This window comes from Rhyacophila brunnea, unplaced genomic scaffold, assembly GCF_057557595.1.
Source record: "Rhyacophila brunnea isolate RB1 unplaced genomic scaffold, BYU_Rbru_1.0 scaffold_15, whole genome shotgun sequence".
NCBI lineage: Eukaryota > Metazoa > Arthropoda > Insecta > Trichoptera > Rhyacophilidae > Rhyacophila > Rhyacophila brunnea.
Genome location: NW_028232806.1, coordinates 1,131,590 through 1,156,506, shown reverse-complemented (window position 1 = coordinate 1,156,506; position 24,917 = coordinate 1,131,590). Strand labels below are relative to the sequence as shown.

General features: G+C 32.5%; 1 protein-coding gene across 15 annotated transcripts in view; it reads left to right on the top strand.

Moving 5' to 3' along the window:
* Window positions 1-24,917, top strand: part of PIP5K59B (Phosphatidylinositol 4-phosphate 5-kinase 59B) — a 77,668-nt gene that overhangs the window by 46,104 nt on the left and 6,647 nt on the right. For 5 of the 15 annotated variants that reach the window (XM_085942591.1, XM_085942594.1, XM_085942589.1 and 2 more), the window contains 4 exons: window positions 8,708-8,862; window positions 9,745-9,845; window positions 11,287-11,402; window positions 12,286-12,443. In XM_085942591.1, coding sequence (XP_085798717.1) covers window positions 8,708-8,862; window positions 9,745-9,845; window positions 11,287-11,402; window positions 12,286-12,443 — 530 coding nt within the window. Of the gene's footprint in view, window positions 1-287; window positions 327-4,974; window positions 5,194-8,707; window positions 8,863-9,744; window positions 9,846-10,643; window positions 10,685-11,286; window positions 11,403-12,285; window positions 12,444-13,251; window positions 13,270-24,917 lie in introns of those variants that run through there. The other 10 variants (XM_085942592.1, XM_085942588.1, XM_085942587.1 and 7 more) reach the window with 4 other exon arrangements.

Sequence of the window (24,917 nt, the reverse complement as noted above, 5' to 3'; positions counted from 1 at the left end):
ATCATTCTGAAATCGCCATCAAAAGTTTATGTTACCGCCTCTAGGTATAGTCCAAAGTCCTTGTTTGTCAACAGTGATGCATGCATGATGACGAATGAACCGATATATGTTAGGCTTCAAGATGCTTGTTACTAATAAAAAATATTGTTTCTTTTTAACATTTTCTCCCCTCTGGTGCTTTTGGATAACGAAATCTCGCTGATCATAACATCATCATTCATCATTGCGCCGATGTGACGTGTTACGCCATTGTTCTGGTTGCGTTGGCGTAACATTGTGTTCGGCAGGCGCGGCTAGCTCCAGTGGCATTAGCAGTACGAGGGCAGGTGAGGAAGCCGACATGGCGCCATTTTGTTTTGTGTATTCTCTACAGTTGGGTATTGAATATGAGCTGTTTGCAATCACCTAATTACCTGCTTAAACTCTTCCAAAATTGCCAAATATCGTCGGTCTATCTTCTAAAGTCCATAAATCCCATGTTGTAATAAAATAAGATTTTAAGATTTTAATAGTATAAGATTATTGCATCCGTAATAAGTCCGATAATTTCAAAAACCAATCCACAAATATCTCGAAAATCGTGTCCACCCAACGGAGTAGTTTGTAAATCTCTGAAATATCAGTAATTATCATTTTGTATAGTTTGTTTTTTAATTTCGAACCTTTTTAAATTTCACCTAAAAATATTAAAAAATTTAAATTGTATGTAAAATATTTCATCGTAGCACAGTTCGCCGTGAGCTTTCTTATCGGAAAGAGATGACCATATACTATACGGTCTCCAATTTTATTAGATTGAATATGAACATTAATTCAAGTTTGATAGCTGATTTTGGCAAAATTCATGGATTCAAGAATGAAAACCTAACCTAACCTAACAAATAATCCAGTATATCGGCTTTTTCAAAATTTGTTTGCTGCTGGTTTCCTGTAAACTGACAAGAACCGTGTTTTTTTTAGACATGAATTCTACCTCAGTACTATACAACCCAAAAGGTTAGACCAGCGATACTCAACCTGCGGCCCTCATGCTGCCCTTTAAGCTTTTATGTGCGGCCCGAAACACATTTATTATCAGGAACAGAGCAGATTTCAGGACTTAGGTTTTATCAAGGATTGTTTGTTACTTATAGAAAATCCCTGGCACCTAGAAACAGCAACTATAACGCAATTAGCTGCATTGGGATATGATTATGCAGAGCTTTTTAATGAATTTATCGAATTTAAGAACGATACTAATCTGAAAGCTATTTTTGAAGAAAAAAGAGAGGGAAGGAGGAAATTCAAGACTGTACAAAATTGTGCCTTTCTACTCGCTCGTATTGTTTGCATCAACATATCTTTGTGAATCATCGTATTCTAAAATGAAATATTCAAAAAACGTATGCAGGAATCGACTTACTGATTCTCACCTTGATGACGTATTGAGGGTAGCATGCAGCAATTATAAACCAGATTTGTCTAAAATTGTTGAAAATTTATCTCAATGTCAAAAATCACATTAATTTTGAAATAAACGCTTGGATACACATTACTATTGAGTTTTACCTTTTTCACTATTGTAATTTTTGACGAACAGATATGTATATTATTATTCTGTTTTAGTTTATAATTTTTAAAATCTCAAAATTTTTTTGTAAAAAAGGGGGGTTTCATGATTTTTTTCGTCACACCAGTAGTGATGCGGCCCGCGTTACTTTACAAATATATGTATTTGGCCCGAAGAAAAAAAAGGTTGAGTATCATTGGGTTAGACGGTCTTTAATATACGACCATATATTTCTGATACAACATTTCACGGTGAAGTGGGATACAGCGAACTGCATACACGTACAAGTTTCCGGACACGAAAATTTAGTGGATAGTTGTGGATTGATTTTAAAGATTATTTAGTGTGTTGTGTGCAAGAATCTTTCACAGACGTAAATATTACATTCAATAATCATTGTGTACTCGATAAAAACCTGAATATAGACCAAAATCGGATTTGTGTGTTTTACATGATAGAGTGGCGAATTAGTATACAGTGAGAAATTAGCTTGTTCATGATCATTATGTTAACTTAACTAAATTATTATATAATTGCTTCAGTTATGACTTAATTTTTCATAATGCTCAAAGTGCCTTAAAACTGATAAAAATATTTAACCAAACTAACCTATGCTTATAACATAATCTATCTAGGGATTGTAATAATGGTATTTCAAAACCAGTATCCCAGTATTTTTCGATACCGAAATACCGGTTTTAAAAATCAGACAATACCGATATATTTGGTGTTGACAGTGGTAACAAAATATATTAATTACAATAAGAGGCAAAACACGATTGTAATTTTTTTGTCAGGTTACGCGATGTTTGGTTTACTTCCGTGTCCCTTCATCATCGTTGGTGATCAGCAATGACACATGATATAAAATATTAATGTTAAAGAGATTTTTACATATTATATTATATTTGTAGGTAACTACATACTTCTGTTTTTTTCCAATTATTTTACGAATACCGGTATTAGCAAATACCGAAATACCGATGTTGGTATTTTCATACGGTATTGCAATCCCTAAATCTATCCATGCTGTATCTTATTAGAGTCAGAGTAGGCCTTAACCATAGATGTTGGAAGAAAACCTTATGTTAAGAGTCTAAACTTAAGAGCACTAAATGGCACTTGGAATTGGAACTTGGTTCATAGATTTTTATGTGAAAACCACAGAAGGCTACATTTCCAACATCTTTGGTCCCTATAATAAATATTGTTTTTACGTTGATCTGGGTATAAAGTGTTCTCGAACACAACAAATATTTATATTTAATAATTTTTCACGACCCGGACCTTCTCCGTTCGGCATTGTCAGGATTTATTTAACTGTTCTACTGGCTGTATATTAACGATGATTGTCGTATGCTTCGGGTACCGAATTGTGGAGAGTTGGTTACATTGAAAATGGTTGTTGAAGGAAATTGGGACTCACCCCAGATTATCACGTTTCTGATAATGTATATTATTATCGATTGTTGAAACTGTTTTTATTAATATTTATGCCCTGCGGTGGTAAAGTGGCAGGCCGCCTGTGAAACGGCAGTTTGTCAAGAATAACATGTCGATGTGTGTTTGATCCAAAGCAAGAATTCAATGAGTCGGGCGAACGGTCGACTATCAGTTCTCATAAAAATGTCTCTCAATATCCTACACTTAGTAGACGCCTTCACTTCACACTCCCGGTGTATTCGTGAAAAAGTCACACATACCTAATCCCGTAAATTTCACAAGCACGGTTGGGTTTGCGACGTTGTCAGATGCCATCCTCAAATATGTGGCCAAAGATCTTTTCCAAGAATCTGCGCTCAAATATCTGTAGCTTCTGGGAACCACTGATGGAAATTTGTTATATGAGAGAATATAATGTTATCTCCATTCAAAGGAAAACAATCTTTGCCTTTCTTCTCTTGTCCTGCTAAACATCTGTGCGTACTATAACTTCATCATCTGCCAATACACATAAGTTTGTTTTGTTCATTCATAGTATTAACTGTACAATCTCAGTAAGCTATACTGAACAGTGTATTAAATTATCGTAGTCTAGCTTCTAAACGTTGCTTGGTGTGTTTCAGTATCATGTGTGTTTCGTTTAGTTTGGTTTTTAATGTAATATGGTAATCTGTCAACGGACTCTGTTGCTTCTTACGTTATATTGTCCTGTTTCATTTCTTTCATGCTGCTATTATCTGTTCGGGACTTCCGTTATCTGTATGTATTACCTATAATAATATGTATCGACGCGGACCAACATGCTCCATCTGTGGTTTGACAAAAAATGGTTTTACACTTTTGCGTTGTTCGACTTTCCGTTTTAACATTTATCTGTTGTTCAACTTATGGTTTAACAATTTTTTGTGCTTCAATTTTTGGTTTAACAATTTTTCGTGCTTCAAACTTTGTGACACAATTTTTTTGCTATCATTCATTGTAACACATTTTTATATTATTATATACCGTACACAATATTACTTCTTGTTTTCAATACACATGTCATATTTTAATGTCTTTTATGTCAATATTATTATATATATAAATAAAATATTTGATATATCCTTTCCGATAAATCTTTCTAAAATAATAATGATATTCAATATTCAATATCGCTTCTTACATTCCACACTAAATCTAATCGCGACACTATTAAGCCATTTTGAAAAAAAAATTACAATTTCAACCGTTTTAACGATAATATAAACGAAAAAATGATCTTTTTTACATAAAAATTTTCCTATCATATCTTTGTAAAATATATTTCGCTGTGTATCAAACGCCATCTGTGAGACGGTGTGCCAAATTTTTATCAATTACTAATAACTAAATGTTTACTCAAATATTAAACTAAACGCACTGAAACTTTTTAAAGTATAATTAAAATTAATATTTAAATTTTGTATCGTATTATAAAACATATTTATTCGAATAAATTGTAACCCTTCCTTTCGCGTTCCTGCCAAATAAATCGTGTAACCCTGTTCCTTTTTTTGACAAATTTATTTATTATAATAAAATATATTTAATTATTAACGGTGTGTTGTTTCTGATTTAAAATACTGCATTCCCGATTATTAAAAATTTCATTCGATATCCTACTGTATATTAACGTCAAAAAAATCCTTACCACCTGTCATAATTCTATTTTTTTTTAACTTTCAAATATTTAACAATTTTTAAAATTTTAAATATGCTATCTGACACAATCATTATCGCAATAATGTCTTTTCCATACAAAATATATTTTCCTTACACTAACTACACGCAATTTGTTTATCTAAATTTTTAAAACTTACATTTCGAAATGTCTTTGTCTAATGTATTTACAATATTTTTAAATTGTATGAATTTGATTTTATATACGTTTTTACATATTGTTTTGATTTACACAATTGGAATTATTTCGAATTGCCAAAAATTACGATAAAATACATTAATAGCCAGCCCACCGGAGGCGGACACTTCATCCGTAGAGGGCAAACCGGCTCCGCCTTACCCGGGCTTTCTCAAGACGGTCAAGCAGGCCCAGCAAGCGCAGCACTCCGCCCACGACAAGCAGCTGCTTCAGAATCCTCAGCGCGTGCCGCCGCCCGTGCCCCCCAGAGGCTCACCCAAGGTCAAGCGGGGCGGCGCCAGCTCAGGACAGCCCTCCCCCAAAGGTGACCCTCCCCGACGGAAACCGCAATTGCCATTCTTACAAAACCAAAGAGTATCACAGTTACAGACAGAAAATTCTACAAATAATTTGCTACATCGTTCTGGTGTGACGGACAGTCAGTATTCGTCGCAGTTACATTATGAAGAAATGCAATGTTACTCCCAAAATCCAGACAACCTGTCGCAAAATCGTTCCGGTGTATTCGATTTTCAAAATCAGCATGAAGGATTACACCCTACATTTCAACATCATTCTACCTTACCTGATAGTCAATCATCATTTTCTATTCAAAGTCAATACTCATCTCAATTACGGAATGAAGGATTACAATGTAACACAACAGGACAAGATTTTCCACCGCTACCTTCTCACAATGATAACGCATATCAATCACAACTTGAAGGTTTAAAAAGTAACCCTGATTCATTTAAATTACGTTCTCAGCATGCTAAATTATTAGAGCAACATTTGGCTGCTAAGTTACAACGTCAACAAACGTTACAAAGTGTTACGCCACTGACAGCTCAACTAAAAACTGAATATTCCGAACAATTTGAGCAACAAAGCTTCCGAACAAATCCAAATGTCGTTACATCACAGCACACAGTACAGTTACAGCCGGGATTCGGAGCTCACCGCTTACTAAATGACAAGTTTAAATTACAAGGCAATAAGTTTCCGTTTCAGAGTTCTCCGAAAATCCGTGAAGCTATTGATTACGATAAGATTGAGTCAGACCCGAGTTTTCAAGACAATATGATGATGTCGTTTACGAAGCTTGATAATAGAGACCTCGATTTTGAATATGATACTCTGAAATCTGAAGGATTAAAAGAATATACTCGTGATCTTCCGAGTTATATTAGTAATTCCGATTTGGCGAGTGATGATGATAGTGATTCTTCTGTAAGAAGTTACGACAACGATTTAAATTTTTGCGTACCATCAATTACAGACGCCGCAGATGGGACTATTGATAATTTTAAAGACGTCCCGATGTTTCCTAATCCTCAATCCACTAAATCTTTTTTGTATCCAGGTAAAAAAGATGACGGTAAAGAAAACAGTCTCAAAAGACAAACCGGTAAAATGGAGTGTTTTAACTTCAATCAGGATGTTAGAGAAAATTTGCATTCAACAAATCAACAAAGTTCATCTAGTAAAGCTTTCGGTATGAGCAAATTTATGAAGAAGAAATTCTCATATAAAAATAAAGATACGTCAGGAAATGTCAGTAAAGGTTTTAATACGTCTTCTATCGCGGAACCGGGATATAGATCTAGTTCTATTGAAGATAGTATTGATAGAAGAAGTAGTAAGAGTCCCGATTCTACCGGTTCCAGAGTCTTGAAGAGTGTGGTCAATAACTTTAATAAATTTTCTAAACGGCGATCGTCGAAAGATTCAAATTTCAACAATGATGCAGAGTCTGTTAAAAGCTTTCCTGATTTGAAGATTTCGTCTTCTATTAAAAGAATGAAGAAAGATTATGATGAGAGTGAAAATTATAATGATGACGAAGGTGGATTTGCGGTGGAGAAGAAGGAAAAGATTGACTCTGCTAAGAAGCAGTCCACCGAAAAGAAGTTTAAAATTAAAACGCCTAAAAAATACCTGGCACCTTTGGCTCCCCCGGGTATTCAACGATTGCCTACGAATTTCGAAATAAAAACATACGACGAAGAGGAGCAGAAAGGTTCTGCGAAGAATGATCTGTGCATGAGCAAAGCCAAGTCCAAAATAAACTGGTTTCAGAAGCAAATGCAGCAGTTCGAAGCTGTCGATTCTACGCGAAGTAGCTTAAATTCGAAGTCATCGTTTAAAGTGACGCGGAGTAAAGTTCTGGGTTTGAAAATGGAGTTTGACGACCAAGCCAAGAAGACGGAATCTAAAGCCAGCACACTGCCTAGGATGGTGAATCCGGACAAAAATAATCCAGAGTTTGACGGAGGATTCTATCAGGGAAACGTCGGCGAAAAGATTAAGCGGTTTTCTTTAACCGTTCCGGAGGATTCCGGTATTGCACTGCAGCAGCATAGATTCGGGTACTCTGAAATTAATCTTCCAAGGAGTACTAAAGCGGTGCCCGTGGCATATAACGTTGAATTAAAGCAGGATTTCGTCCGAATGCAGATGGATATTGAAGATTTTGTATGAATAAAAAGAAATAATGCAAAAATCTTTTTGTTTATTTTGCGTAATGTAGAGGGACTCTTTGTAGAAGATCGTGACCTTCCATACGTAGCTGAAATCAGCTTTGGATTGGATCATTTAGAATTCATGATTATATAAAAGTTTTTCAGATACCTAGCTGAAAGAATTTAAATATGTTAATTTAATTTTATTACTGTTTACGTTAAATAATAATTATAAGATTTTGCATTAAATTTGTTAAAAGACCGAATGTCATAAATATTAATAATATCTTTGAAGATTTGCCACTTTTTAAATTATGATAAAGGATAATTTTTGAATCAACCTAATACATATTTATCCGAATACATAATTTGTATTTAATTTAATAATCACAAATTCTGTTTAATAAAATTGTTATTATTTATTTCTAAAACTATTATGTATCTGTTCATTTATTTAAGTTTATTCTGGTATTTTTGTTTATATAATTATCATTAGGTTATGTAACCAGTTTATGAAAACTTATAATAATAATATTGAATTCGGCTATGTGATATAAATTTTATTCCTAAAACTAAGTATTTTAGGTATTAGAATAAAATAAAGATATTCGAATTCATTTCATTTCTACCATTGAAGTTTTCCGCTTTCTACTTAACTAGAAGAGCTTAACCCCATAAAATAATAACTATTGGTATATTATACGTATGTACTGAAGTTGCTTTTTCTTTAATATGTCATACTGATCATTGCTTACTTTGCTACTAAGTAAAAATGGGGTATCTTCATGTCTTAAGCTGTATTTTCATTTACAATAATCCTTACAAATTGTAGGTTAAAGTATGCAGATGCTCTATTTTTGCTTAGTAGGAAAATTACTGTCGTTCTATGCTGGTATAACCTCTCCCAGCTTAAATGTAATAATTATTTCCTGTGACCAAAGATATTGACGTCTTCTCTACTAGACGGAGCCTAATTATATGAAAGTGAAACTGAACTAAAAAGACTGATTGATCATCGATAATGCAATCGTCAATATCTGCACATGTCCATACTAACTAGCAAACATTGTTTTAATACTGAAATTTCATAAGGCTTCCTCGTGTTATAGTCAAAGTCTTTGGTCGTGGCTTTTTGTTCTATGCTGCCATATTGTGCGGAATCTCGCTTGTCGTGGTTTTGAACTAAATGTGTTTCGCAAAGATCCTGTTAGTTTATCCCGGCGTGATGATAATGAAGGATTCACCCATCGTGACAACTCTTCGTTCATTAGGTTATGTTATATTTGTTAGTCACATAGTGTAAGCTAAGGTTCCTCTGTGTATGCACGGGTTCTGTGAAGTAGTGACGCTAGTGTTCCTTCTGTATTGCGAACGTAGGTCCCCCCCCGAGCTGCGGAAGCACCCCCCCTCCGCCGTTTGAGGAGGCAGTGCCGCGTTCCCGAAATCAAAACCAGCACCGACCGGCCGGATCCTCCCGCACCGACTCCGCCTCCACCACTTCCAGCTCCGCCAGTGTCAGCATGGCCAGAAAGGTTTGTTTCCTTTTGAAATTGAACTTCTTTACGTCCAGTACAACAAAGTTGCCAGTGGAATGAAACTGCTGATGTTTATCTAACAAAAGAATATCACAGCCGAATTGAAAAATTGATAAAATGGAACTGGGTGGGCTTGAACTCGCTAATCTTTTGGTTAATAGCCGAACAGACTGCAACGCCAGAGATCTCGGCAAAAGTATTCATTTTACTTTAGAGGTGGTTTCTTTATTTTGATGGCAACATGGTAAAATACTGAAACCGCCGGTTGAAACAGATGTTTTGTTACCAAAATCAAGAAGTTAGTTCCACCACTTATTTTAAAGAAGTTTCACTTCTACCCATATTAATTTTCATGCTGTAGTAATCTTAGAAATTGACGAATAACCAAACAGAAATTCTTTATGCGCAGCAAAACCGTTGCTAGCTTGGGAAAGAGATAGATGATTTTCTTCATGGAGTTATTCCGTGGAAAATATCAAACTTCAGAACAGGTTACGTCTTCCATATACTCAGGCTAAGGCACCTTTTCATGCTGTCACTAAATATGTAAAAGTCATTGATTGCATACGTTATGAGCTATCCTAACAAGTATTGTAGAAATTGAATAATTGTAATTAACCTCGATGCGCCCATGATGCTTCCATGAGCTTATAAAGTCATGTGTCTTGTGTTCGAATTCCGGGTCTGGCATAATCATTAGTTTTTTAATGTGTTTTTGGATCCAGAGCATGAACTTAATAAGTAACGTAAAGATATCTTCAGGCCAAAATCTACGCCGGATTGCAGAGCTAATTAAAGAAAAATCTCCAACAAATACAACTTTATTATTTGTATGCCGTTGACAAATTTCAATAAGAATATGCCATTTTTTATTTTCAGGGGAGAGGTGATAGCCATTCAATAATGACACCCGCAGCCACGTCAACCTGTTCTGTGTTAACGGCGAGTAGTGCTTCATCGATAGCTGCTGGAAATTCAAGGTATATTTTCAATTCTTAATAACCACGGGGTCCTGAGAAAATTATTCAATATAACCACGATAATCAACCGAAATATGGCTTTATTTTCGTTACATCAGAACAAACATGTTTAAACTACTGCTATTTTACAATATTTTAAGAGTATATAAATATTATATTATGTCGGTTTCTATCATATGATAAGAAAAGATGGGGTATTATAATGACACAAATATTACGTTCCGTGCCTGTGGCCACTAACCAACCGAGCCACCTGGTAATCACATTCTGCCGACTGCATTTCCCATTTAGATTATTTATTTCAATTAGCTACAAATCTCGCAAACTTTCCAGCAGGGTTGCACTTAGATGAAAAATGCCCACGGCTTTTCAAAATTGTGTAAGTCCAATGGAGCTTGAACACTAGTACCTACATTAAATTCCAATTTTTTCAATAATTTTGTCTGTTAAAGTGAAAATTATTCATTATGTGTAAAAAACCAAGGTTTATTTCTACAACAAAAATGTTCATATCGAATTAATGAATTACTTTTGATGACATACTTTTTAGTATGTTTATTTACATAAAAAAACATACTAAAGCACCTATTTACGGAAACAATTTATCAATTAAAATATTATCATATTAGGTTATATTATATAATCATATTACCCAATCAATAAGATGCAATTTTAAAAACATAATTATAATTTATATCTCAGAAATAACAAACAAAAATATTACAATATTGCAATCTGAATTTAAAAGGTTTGATAAAGAGGCATTTGATGGAAATTGAATTGGTTTTATTGAACCAGGTTTCGTCTTACGGCATCTTCGGAGTTTATGCCTACTTATGGTAAATATATTATGTATTTAAAACAAAAGTGCCGTGAATTTTGCCCATTAAAATATGAGTTCGCCCCTGCCACTAATATTCATAGAACTTTTCAAATGTCAAAATAACATATTGTGTTGTTTGTTGCATAGCAACTGGAAATTATGACAAACTGACATTATTTGCTATCCAGCGTCATAATAAATCTATTTTACTTCCGGAATAACCCCTTTCTATCGCATTTTTTTTAAATCATGCATTCTTATAATCATATAAAAATGATAATCATAGTGCAAACCAGATAATCAATAATCTGGATAATTATTAAATAATATTTAACAATGATTTTGTTTTTCGGCAAAAAACATGTTTAATCAAAACACACTGTGCTATCTGCCAAACACTGATAAAGTGGTTAAAAACTTAGGCTAATTGTTACTGTTTATTTTATTGCATTCTAGCTCATATCTTCATCACTAAACGCTTCCAAAATCTTTCTCTGTCACACTCACATGCCAGTTTTTGTTCAGGCTATGATCATAATAATCCGAACGCCTCAATGTTTTTGATAATCATTTCGTTGACATATTTGACTTATATTGACTTGATTGTTTGTTGGACAGTTGCGGTGATGTCCGAGGGGTATGCTGGACTCCCCCCGCTTCAACTGAAGGTTCCACCCCCACGTGGACGGAGGGGACGCCCAGCTTCACAGAGTCCAGTAGCAGTGGGGACCAAGGTGAGTGTCCACTAATTATGATGAAGTTTTGTCACCACCGGTTCATTATAATAATCTTTATGTTACTGTTATCTTCAATGGCTTTATTGTACGCTTAGCATCATCGTCATTTTTAGCTTCACAACCCAGGGTGGGTCTCAATGATTCCAAGCTCGACAGTCCTCTACTGCCAAGAGTCAATTCTTGATACTGATGCACTGATACTTGAGAACTTTCAAAAAAACACCTACTTGCTTGACTCGATGTCATCCATGTGCTACATGTGTCCTCCCATTGAAGTAATCCAATCAAGATATGTTTTCTACCACTCTTATTCATGTAGGTACATCGTATACAATTCATGCATACATCTAAATCCTACTACAAAATTACATAAATCTGCTCACAAACAAATAAAAATGGTTGACAATTTGTGAATGAGAACATTTTAAATGTTTTAAACAAATAACCATATTTTTGTATTACGCCATAGATGGAAAACACTTGCAAATGCATAAACAAGAACATATGGACCTATTTGCGTGAAAATATTTACTCTTTCTCCAGAAGTAGCGATAGGCGGTAATATGTTGTGTTGTTTTGATTAATGCGACCAAATTTTGATAGCTATGTTTGCAGGTCGTGGTTTCAAAGAAATGTTTATTTGTTTGTGAGCATGTGTACATAGGTTTACACTGAGCTTGATACGCCACACTCTCAACCTGAGTTGGGTCATACATGCTTCGCTGGTGAAAACATTCTCACTCATTCATTGTTCGCTATGTATAATATTTGGCGGCATGCGTCACAATTGCTGTCTAAACATGCGTATCACCTTGATATGAAAACTTATCTCTTAATATCCATCTGAATACATCATGATATTTATTTTTTTTTGTTTTAGGTGTCCTCTCCACCCCCGTCCGAATGGGGGGAGTCCCGCCGGCGGTTGGCAGAAGGCGCGACCCGCCACCCTCCGCTCTCTCCACGACGATGGCAGTTGTGAACACCAACACCTCCAACGCCACAGCTGTCGATATCAACTGTCTCACCAGCGAAATGGTATGTCACCAGCCACTTAATTTGAACAAGAATGTAATTCTTTGTAATGCTAATTTTTTCCTGCCACTTACAAGTGAAACTGACCATATCGCAAGTATTTCTTGAGGGAATTTTAAACACCTGAGTGATCAGGAATTATTTGGAATGACACTTGGGTAGGTGGCGTGTTCGCCTGCTAATGGAAAGAAAATCGATTCAAGTCTGACCGTTGCAGATACTTTATTTTTGTGTTTTTTAGTCAATTATGATGCTGTTTTGTCACGCATCATCTGAATTAATTGTACTGTCGATTTTCATGTACCCTGCAAAAAAATCAGCCCATTTTTGTATATGGTCAGTTTTACTTATAGAACGATGATGTCGTGATAATATATTGTAGATAAACATTTTACTAACAAATAATTAGTATTAAGACATTTTTATTGAAGATGACTTCTAAATCTTCGAAACACTTCTTCAGTCGACAGTATTAATAATTTTACTAAGAATAACACACACGTTTCAAAATTTCTAATATCTATAATACCATGTATGAAATAACATTTCTAATTTCTATGAATTTCTTCCTATAATGCTTACATACTGGATGCTGCTATATGTACTGGATAATATGGTATAATATTATGTTCTAATTCTATTCTCCCATGTCTAACATATCTGTTATCCCTCTATTATAATATGTTATACTGATTTATGTTTGGACTTTTTATTGTCATTCTATACATCTATGCCTTGTGTCCTTTATATTCTCTCTGAACAAATTTAATTGTAAATTTCATTGTTTCTGTATTTTATTATAATTACTTAGCAAAGTCTAAAGAATCGCGTTGATTTTGACTACGAATGATGTTAAATTTTCTCAAAGTGCGACACTTTATGCGGACATTGTTAAAATATATATAAATTCTAGACTTCAGCATACAATGACTGGGATTTAGTATAGTTTATTGTTGATATCTGGGGAAAACTGACAATGTATTTTGTATGGTACAGGCAACACTGCAGGATGCTCTGAATTTTAATTATTTGGAATTAATTTTTATGTGACCATACAGGCCAAATTAATCTAAATTTCACAGCTGTCATCGGTGCTTACATTCATGTGGTTTTTTGATTTTTCATTTCAAGTCTCATACAAAATATGGTTTACTTTTCCCGGCACCATCTGCTACGCCTGGACATCTGATCAGAGACTGTATGGCATGGCCTAACGAACGTTAGATGCCATTCAAGTTGTTCCGGGTGAAACCCCCCAAGATCTCGAATGGCGTGCATTAGAATGTACGATTCCTTATTATGGTTAAGAAACACAAACTATTGCTGTGTTTTATAACATCAGTAAAATAAATGCATTGAAGCCACTAGAAGTAAATATTATGACTTTAAAATACTCCATATAATGCCGTCATACAAAAAATATACATTCAGATGGCGTATTGGTGTGTTTGTACGATACCGAAATTAGTCAGCATGGAATTAAGACGTGACTGTGTTTCCGCCCAATTTACGTACCTGGTGTTGCTGTCTTAATAATACAATTCCCCACGAAGTGTTGCAAGTTGAAAAAATTACAAACGCCGCCAAATAATAATATATTTTAATTTGTATATTATTAGCGAGGCATCACTGAGGCTTTAGATATTTTTATTTTGTCTCATTTTGTATCGATAGCCATTGTTTTTTAATTCGTAATAGCGGATAGTTTTACTAATATTATTGTAATTTTTGAATATAAATGTGTATACCGCAATTTCCCCAACGCTCCCTTTGCGATTCTTTAAGAACCGTGTTTATTTAACGAACATTGTCCGTTAATGTAGGGTTGCCAACCCTAGCTGAGTGAATAATTTTTACGCAAGAAGAGCTAATTTTTACAGCCAAGTGATGGCCTAATGTCAATATCATCCCGTAAGTGACTTTTTACAAATTGTGCAGGAAGCTAAAAGAACTAAATATTTAATATCCTGTATCTGACAATTAATAGTTCACACATGTTGTAACTACGTAGCATGCCAATAACCCGTAACGTAAAAAGTGGTAAAGCTAATCACCTAATGCCTAATATAATGTGACATTTATATATAAAGATAAATATCCAAATTTGTTATATTACTTACTGTTATATTACTTACTGAAAGTGACATTTTGAAGCTGAATTCAACACACGTCATGCAACACGCTTGACAGCTTAGAGGCATGATACGGGCTATTACAGGTTTATTTCTGCAATGTTCAGATACGGGAAATTACTGAAATGGCTGTATCATTTTTATTAAAATAACTACAGATATGGGAATTTTGCAGTCGACGGGCAGTATTTTTATTGTTTTTAGTACGTCAAAAAGTCATTTTCGTCATATAGGTCAGATACGGGGTATTGACATTGGACCATCGCAAGATATGATATCTTTTCATATAACCTTTAGAATCAATCCAATAACTGTAGGGATATTGATCTGGTACTGAGATATATAAATTAATGTTGATATCCTTCTTACTTTTATGTCATTTTGCCTAATATTATACTATTATCATTGTTTCTATTGGTTCTTAAAGGGTTCGTGAAAGGGGGGCTGTATTAATAAGTGTTGTTGAAAAGTATAACACTTTTTGGATATCATACGTTACTTAGAAGATAGGTTATCGTAAACGGTGAAACTTAGCAATTTTCGGAAAGATTTTTTAGTATTTGATATTATACAATACATATTGTAAATTAATTATTTTTAAATGAAATCATCGTGTTATAAGGGAATCAGTAGAATTTTATAGCCACGTAATGATTTTTTTTTACTGACCGCTTGACTTACGGATTCAGGACTCGAGAAAAGAAACGAAAAATATGGGAAACAATTTTGTATAATATTCTTTAGATACTTAATTTGGTATTCGAACCGTATTATTGCATAAATATGTTTGATTAAATATACCGATTTGAAATCTTACGAAATTATCTGAATTTGTGTGAGAAGTGATACATATTGTAGTTTTGTAATATTTATCGTAGTTGACGTAAAATTCTTGCCTTCCTTGAACATGACAACTCTAGGTTTTTCCACAATAAGGATATTGTATTGATTTTTATGTGGTGGATATATTTTGTAGACTTTTAGATAAATAAAAATTTCAGTGGCCGAACCGAGAAAAGAAACAATTTTAATTGTTTACGAGTCCTTTGTCTATGATATCTAATCGATTTGATGTCATTTTTTATTGGCTTAATCTACCCAGGTCTGCTAAGCACTGATGGGGTATCTATATACACTGTATTAGTCAATATTTTATGTCATCAGACAATAATCTAAAAAAAATTGGTAAATTGAAATACGTCATCTGTGCTTAGTAGTAATAGTTCTTATTGTTTAATTTCAATGATAAGTCTCATCAATTATTTTATTGTCAATGGGCCTGATGCATAGAATGTCGACAATATGTAAAACTATCTAATTACGATCCATACATATAAGTAATATTTTACTGAAACAGTCAGTAGAGTGCGAAAAGTTTAAGTTGATGTGCGGTGGCTTGAAGAACTAGAATCTCCTCCTCTCGCGTTTCAGTATTCATTCCCCTCACCTTGAAACCATTTGACGTATCTTATAAGTGCGCGGTATCAGTCATTTAAACGTGTTAATAATGGCAAAAGTTTTGAAAAGTGACAGCAGGATGATTATAAGTCGTCTTATCTCCTACTGTGAAGAAGAAAAACGACAAAATAAGCTCCCTCGGCCCTTCAACAACATTATCGAAAGAGGTGCCGCGATGACAGGTACAAAACACACTTGAAATTTTAATGTTGCCATATAAAATTTATCTTATTATTATCCTTATATTAAGTGTTGGGAAAAAATATATATCATTGTATTTGAATTTGCGAAAATATATACCTATTTAAGGAAGTGGGAAACAATATCTTCCAATCCTGGCAATACTTACGATCGAAAACAATACGAGCGCCGCCGCCAAGCCTCACGTTAAACTTTTCGGTCTCTAACATGGCAATATTCTCTCTGCAATCAAAATTTTCTGTAATTTAATTTAACAGTGGTATGTAATAGTATTCCTAACATCTATTTTTTTGTTATTAAAATGGCAACACACTCTTTGAGTTCATTAATAATATTAATATACAAGTTTGGCAATTCCCAAACAACTGCATAGAATTCATTTTGTTTTGATATGTATTTGAGTAGATAATTGGGACTTAATATAATCTTGGTTTGTCTGAAACTGTGTATTTAACTTGATTCTGTTTATAAAACATAATTATTGACAGCAACTGTTGCCTTTGTTTCAATCTCGCCACGGAGGCTGTTTATGCGTTATTTCTTATTTATCTAAAAATCAGCTGACTAACTTTTCTTTCTTAAATTTCTTTTTGCGCCATATCTGTTATCGATTTCGATCATTGTCTCCCTGTTGCTACTCTAAGTAGGGATGGAGATGCTGAGATTCTTTTAGAAACGTTCTTCTTCCATTAGAGTTTCGCTTAACAGAGATCTTTCCTTAAGTGAATAATGAATGAATGATAGAAGTAAGCCCCTATTACTATGCATTAGGCCCTATGACACTGTACATTTTATTTACCTGGGAAGTTTTCCAATATGTTTATCTTATATTCCGCCTAATTTAAAATGAATTATGGCTTGTATAAATGATCTTACTGAATTTTTTATAAATCATATTTTTCTGTTTCATCTAGTTTTGTTTTTAAAGATGAAAGTATAAAATTTGCTAGCCTGTCTTTATGTCCAAAGCAGATTTGTCTGTGAATATATTTAATATCTGTCGCGGACATGCCCATCCATAGACTAAATAAACACTGACAAAATTTGCCGGACAGGTGAATTCCATACAAATATATAGATAGTAACAACCCAAATTTTTTTTTCCCATTAGAGATACCGGGATACTTTGCACCGATAAAAATTAACCACCGCAATATAATTTTATTGTAATTTTTATTGTTTTTACTGCCATCTGTGTGAAGTAATTTTAGCATGTTTTCAAACCATTAAAGTCGGAGACATCTCTGAATGCAAAAGGGAAGTTATTATATTATGGCAGTCTCTTTCATTTACAGATAGTGTAAATAACGTATCCGTATAATTATCAATTATTACTCGTTATATGAGGTATAGAGCGTTTATTATTGGTGCAAAGTTTCACATTGCCTAGTAGTGTGTCATCTTTTGACATTTTCGTTTCAAGTCCTGATCGGATGTTATTGAAATATATTTTTTAATATTATTAACGTCCAATGATAGGTCTTCCCCCCGTTTTGTACTAAAAATAGTTTCGTTCCTTAATAATATTATGCCTATAATCTACTGTGTGTGTTTTTGAATAAATGAGTATATTTTACGAGAAATCAATGAAAACTGTGAATGAATATTTGACTCAAGAAATTAAGATATTTTTGACTCTGACTATAATATTGTAATATAACTAATTCAAAACTTGCTAAACAGTTTGCGATAAGATGAAGTGAGTCAGGAGATTAATATGGAATATCATTCTACTAAAGTCATTTATGCCTACCCTAGTGTTGGTCTAAAGCGTTGTGGGTCTCAGGTTCGAATCCTGGGTCTGGCAAGTGCACATATTGTATTTCAATTTGTGTATGAGTCAGAGCATGGACCTAGTAGTTTGAGCAAGTGGCTGACATCCATTTCTCGTAAAAACAAAATCGGTTAACACGATCTTTATGATCTTATTAGGATCGGACATGATCGAGATAGAGAAAGTCATCTATTTCTCTAAAATACAAGATGAAGAAAGTTTTTGAGATAAGACCTTTTGCACTGACCATAGTTTTGAAAGTATAAGTTTCTTTTATTTATAGGTGCAAGTTTTATCAAAATTAATCAATATAATATCGACGAGTTAGTGCACAGATGTTCGATGTCCAGTTTTGTATATTTTGAGGGTATTCAATTTAAATGATTGAAATTGAAGGCAAGTGGGACTTGAGTGAGACCATAGATGTTGAAAAATACCTTCTATAGCGGATTGGAAACCATCTCTTGTGATAGCAGGCAAAAATGCCTCTAAGAGTAACCTACGAGAGTCAAGAGAGAGAAAAGCGACTATGCCATGTAGAAAGGCAGTCGGATATAGCCGTATATATATCAAAGCAGACATTTGAATATAAAGTTTAGTTTATAAATACCTGTGGAAACATACTTCCTAATCAATTTATCAATTTAATGTAGGTAGTCAAACGCAATACATTGACCAATATTTTTAAGATAAATAATCACATAAAACACTTGAATGCGAGCCGTCATTTAGCTTTTGGGGTTGCCAATAAAAGGAGGAATTAATGAACCTGTTATCAATACAACCACACGTACAATAGTTCGATACAAAAATCAAACCGTCTTCGAGATTACTGATACGAAATGCGTAACTCCTTCTGTTTATCTGTCTATAATAGTCCAAATGCTTTAGTTTCATCTGTTTTTATTTTTGTAGACATCTGAAAGGTATTTCTGGAACGCTGGTGAGATTTGTCACCTATATCAAAAGTTTTTGAATTACTCAGGCATTATTTTTTATATTATTGGACCATGGTTTTACTTCAATATTTAAGCCAATCTGCTCATTGGGTCAAATATTTATTCATAGTTTCGCTGAGTGTGGGAGTTGTTTGATTTTTTTTAAATAATAAATTTCATTAATCGTAATGTTCATTGAACAATATTGTAACTATTGTAAAGTGATAATGTATAACTAATATTATTGCTATAAATAATATCTATGTTGTGAATGTTTACTACTTGTAAGGAAACGAACCCCAATTTTTTAATGCTACGCTAAGTGTTGACGCTTTCAGTATATCCTGAAATTTTAAATATAAATAATAATATACCGTTTTAAAATATATATAATATATATTTATCTGACGTGTTTGAGATATAGACGAGTATTCTGAAAAAAAAACATTTCAATATTGTGCTATTTGTTCAATATATTTAAATATTCAGATATTAATAAAAGAAAAAAATATTTTTAATTTTCTCTAAATAACTTATTGGCGTCAAAAAGGTCTATCTAACAAAGCACAGTTATGAAATAATTAAATACAAAAATTTCACAGTACAGTCAGTACTCTCAGTAATCCGCCACACCAAAAACTAGACAAATGTCCAGTTAGTGAAAGTGGCGGATTAATAATGCATACTTACAAAATGTGGTAAAAATTATTCAGGTATTTCGTAAAAATAGTTTTTTTTTTAGAAATTTGTACTAGCAAATTACGGTTTTATTTATAATCAAAATCAAGTATTTACTAAATTATACATATTTATAAACTCAGTTTATTAACTAAATATTAAACAGTAAATTACTTGACACAACCAGTTGTTCAGTGAAGCAGATATTCTTGAATGTCTTAGGATTCCTGGCTCTCCCTTTGACCGAAAACTTAAGTTTGTGTGTCCCAGTTGCATTGGAGCACGGCATAATTGTGACACGGTCCTTGGGCACTTTCCTCCCTGGTACATTACTTTCTTCGCGATGAACGTACGTTTTACGAAGGAGAAGTTTCCAAAATAAACCCGTCTCATCTGTGTTGTATACTTGTACGCGGCGGACTACTGAATTTGACAATCGAATACAGGCGAATTATAGAGCTTAATTTTGTGCTTTCAGTAAGTAATAATAACAAGTAGTAAAAAAAGTAAAAATAACGGCGGTTTATAGTAGTTGTCGGATAATCGAGGGGCGGACTAAGAGTGTACTGTATTATTATATGATAATATAAAACTGTGTAACGTTGTAGTACTGTGAAATTTAAAGACCGTAAATCATCACATTAAAAAAATATTTATTAACGAAAATGTGTTTTGGTAGCTACACCTCTTTGGCATAAACTACTAAAGTATACTTCTGATTGAATTTAAAAATCTGTATTATGTTTTAATCGGTTCTTCAAAAACTCTGTGATTATTTTATGCAACATTTCAGTTTTTAATTGTAAGGTTTTTTGAAATTCTCTCCGTAACTGTATAAAAAGTTACAAAATGTGTATCCAAAAATGCTTGCGAAATAGCAAATATTCTTCTAAAATGTTTTTTAAAACGTTCAAATCTATACCTTACTTATACTTATCCACGTTGTTAAACCAAATGTAGTAAAATACCTATATAATGTTTTTTTTCAATTAGTTACAACAGTATAATATTTAATATAGCTTGTTCACATAGAACTGGAATAGTAAAATGTAATATTTATTTTTTTATTTTGTAAGAAATCGTAATATTGAACAAAATGGGTTTTTCATTGCTGACATTGATCGTCTGGGCTGTTGGCTATTTTCTAATATGTTTTCCTATGTTTATTATTTTAGAAAAAAATAATTTTAAATTAAAATTAATTTTGATTAGAAATTACTATTTTGCGAACAACATAAAATTAGCACTACCAACGTTTTAACTTGGTAGGTACGAAACGGGTTCTATGTGAACATTGCTTTGTAGGTATGATATTGTAGTTAACAATAAATATTTATTTTATATTCCAAATTTAAAAATATATTATTTAGGAGAAAATATTGTAAATTAAATATATTTTTTTCATAGATCGACTAAAATTTTTAGCATCTTTTATGAACAGTATTTGTAATAGTTTCATAATATTAGCCTGTTCATGAATGTAACGTAATTTTTCATACAAACTCTGACTGATGTATTTATTGGTTATGTAGTTGTTCTCTATGATACTGTGACTTGTAGATGAAAAAAATATTCATTACTTTGAATTGAAGTTGTGTAAAAATGTAATTACTTCTAAACTCGATAGCTTTTTATTTAAAAAAAAAAAAGAAGAAATAATGGAGTTTTAGAAATTTGACAAGCATCGCAGAATACATCAAACTATTTTTATTGGTATCATCTAATTCGAATTTTAATATCACAATGAATTTGATCACATTATGCATATTGGTAAATCTAGTGATATATACAAAAACGTTAGTGAACTAAGAGTTCTCTTGATTTTGATAAAAATATCGAAATACAAGATTCAATTGGCAATTTCTGTTTTGATTTGATTTGTTAAAATTTCCCTGCACTTTGAGCGTCGAGTTTTTGCATGGTTGGCCGGCTGACTCGACCAAGGCAAGAAATTGAAGGAACCCGACTTGTAAAGTAGTCGTGTGTGATTATTGTTTCCTGAAGTCTTCGCAGCAGATTTGGCTGAAACTGAAAGTGGTTTAAGCCCAACTGGGGGCATTATCTTGTTCATGTTTTCGTGTTAAAGTGAGTTAAACGATACAAAGGACAACAAGATATTTTCACCAATCTGATCCTGGGGATATAGCTCAGTGGTAGGGTATTCAAGTGCAGATCGAAAGGTCGGCGGTTCAAGTCCACCCACGGCCGTTTTTCAATTTTATAGTCGGTTGTGACACTTTTTTGTTGGACATCAACTAGTTTCACTCTACCGGCGATTTTGGTCTGACACACATTTCACTCCAATAAAAATTTTGAACGTTTAAAATATATCCGTCTTTCTTTAGAAGAGTTTTTAGTACCGATTTTTAGTACTGGACCGATTGCATACGTATTTATGAGAAAACAAATCTTCACAATCAATTATCTCTGGTCTCTTGATATACAAATGCGTTATGTGATCCAATTCTGTAAAATTTTAATCACGAATTTAAATTTAGTCTACTTACTACAATCTATCGACTGCTAAATATATTATTATTATTATTATGAATGTAGGATTTAAAAAAAAACATATTTCTACTCATTATTTCTATAGATATTATCGTTTTCTTGAACTGTTTCTTGATTTCAATAAATATTGTTGAATATATTTTATCTAACTGAATATTTTGACATATAATTTTGTTAAATAATATATGACCTAACTCTCATTTTTAGTAAAACTCGTTTTGTAATTGTTACAATAAAAAATATTTGGAAATATCTAAAAAATACAAAATTTTTTTTAAAACGGCAATAAGCCTTAATTCACATATTTTTCTTTTCAACTATAAATAAATCCCAATTTGACATTCAATGCATGTTATCTAGACATGTTTAATATCAAAAATTTTAATAAAAAACCTTCGAATCCATTTTATGTAAATGAAGTTGGAAAAAGGTTATGGTTAAATTAGATGCAAGTTTTTCGCTTTGCAGATTCATTTGTAGCAAATCAGATTGGTGCTTTGAGATTTATTTGCAATGGCCACACTGAGAAAGAACACCCAACACTAAATAATGCATTCAATGCTGCCAACACTTGAAATATAAAATTTTCTTTAGTTACTTATTGTATCTCAGTAATATATTCTTGAAAAAAGTTTGTTTTACTCCCTCTATCATCTGTTTAATCTCTTTCTATACAACATAGTTCTATTCATTTAGTAACACTTTTGGTTATGCAGACTGGGGGACACAAAATATACTTTCGTAGCTAGCGTGCTTTGGATGCAAAAGGGAAATTGGGACTTCACCACATATTCTAAGTGAATTGTTGAAATATCTGTATCCAACCTTAATTCAAATTCATTCATTATAAGTAACTTCTTTTAATAGATAACTTGAAAATCATTGTGGGTTAGGTCCTAGAAATTTATGAAAATACGTAATTCACTCATCACTACAGTGAGCTATATAACAAAAGAATAAAATAGATCATTTTTCAAGATACATAGTTTATTACTATGTTAAAGTAACCGGCTTCGCATGAGGTCGCATTGTTGAATGATATACATTAATTATATAATTTAACAGAACAATAATAATCACATTTCCAATATCAAAACTGTTTATTTTGACAGCAGTAAAAGCTAAACAAAAAACACCAAATTAAAATCTAATCCGAAATATGTAAACTTTATTTTAATCTATGGTAAAATTCAAAATTGGAAGGAACAAACATACATAGTACTTTTATTTTATATGGGTAATATATTGATTGAATAAATACGAATTATGAATTATTGTGAAAATTGTTTGTAGCTTGCTTGGAAAATATTGTATTGTTAACATAAACGCTTTTGTTAATCCATGTTATTCATACATACATAATCGTTATATTTGTAAGTGTGTATCATAATAATATTATGTTAAGCTAAAATTGATAAAAAAAATCATAATCGTTTTTATCGAATTCGGTAATTTATTATTAAATATCAAGTTGTTGTTTCATGATAATTGAATTGAAAAAAAAATGATTAAATTATTGAGAAAAAATAGTGTCTTTTTCTGTAGTTTGAGATTTTAGTTTTTTTTATTACTTTCAATTTAATTATATCACTTTATTAACGTGTTAGTAGTGTACAGATGTTGTATGCCCTGTGTTGTATGGTTTGAGAAAATCGAATGGATTGAAATGGACATGCAACATTTTTCAGCATAAAGGTATGCTTACAAAACTATACTAGGTATACCTAACTAAACTGTACAATAACTCAATTTTGGTTTTAAAAAAATGGACATACAATATCTGTGCACTAACGGATCGTATTATATAATAATTTTCAGTGGCGAAGGGTGAAGGTAGGCTGTGAAATCTGGCAAAAATAGTGCACACTAAACTTTGTCAGTCATACATACTTATTATTGTTTTCATTCAACTAATACAAATTACAGATGGTGTTGGTTAGTTTTTAAAATTCGAGTAAACCCTACCTAAACCAAACCATAATAGATAAGAGATAAAATATTCTTTTTTTCTATGTCGGATGTCCACAGTCTACCTCCACTCTTCGTCACTGATAGTTTTATTATCTTATGTTCTGCAAAAATTCTGTTTCTTGTGTCAATAACATTTGACTTTTCGAATGATTTTGACATGAAATGATATTTTTTTTATTTGTGTAGTCAATCGTATATAAATTGAATAGCTATGCTAATATAACTATGTAAAATTCTATATTTATGTAGCTGTCAGATATATAAATTTATACTGACCTAATTATATGTTTTTTGGTAGATACATCCTTTTGACATACAAGAAATTTTTACAATATAATTTATTCAATCCCTTACATATTAAATTCTTATTATATTATTTGTTCTCAATTCTTGACAGTGCATGTTTTCTTATTTCATTGTAACTAACTATGGCTTTATAGTTCTAATATTATTTTTATCTTTGAATGTTGGTTGCCTGTGGGTTAGTAATTTTAAGTTTTTAATTATTTTTTATTTTATTTATTCAAAATTTATAAAAACTCATTCAATGAAATATTCATAAAAATTAAAAACGACAAAATCACTCGAAAGATTTTAGTAAACTTAAATGGCTAATAATATATTGAGTTTGGTCAGCCAAAAGGTCATAAGAGGCATTTTGGTAAAAAAATGAGTTGAAATGAGATAAACCAATGTTTTATTTAAAATTTGCTTCAGTTGTCACTTATACCCTTTTGGCTCGGTTTTTTTTTAATTCTTTTAATTTTTTCAACAAAGGGCCTGTTAAAATATTTTTTTAGCATGTTTATCTTTA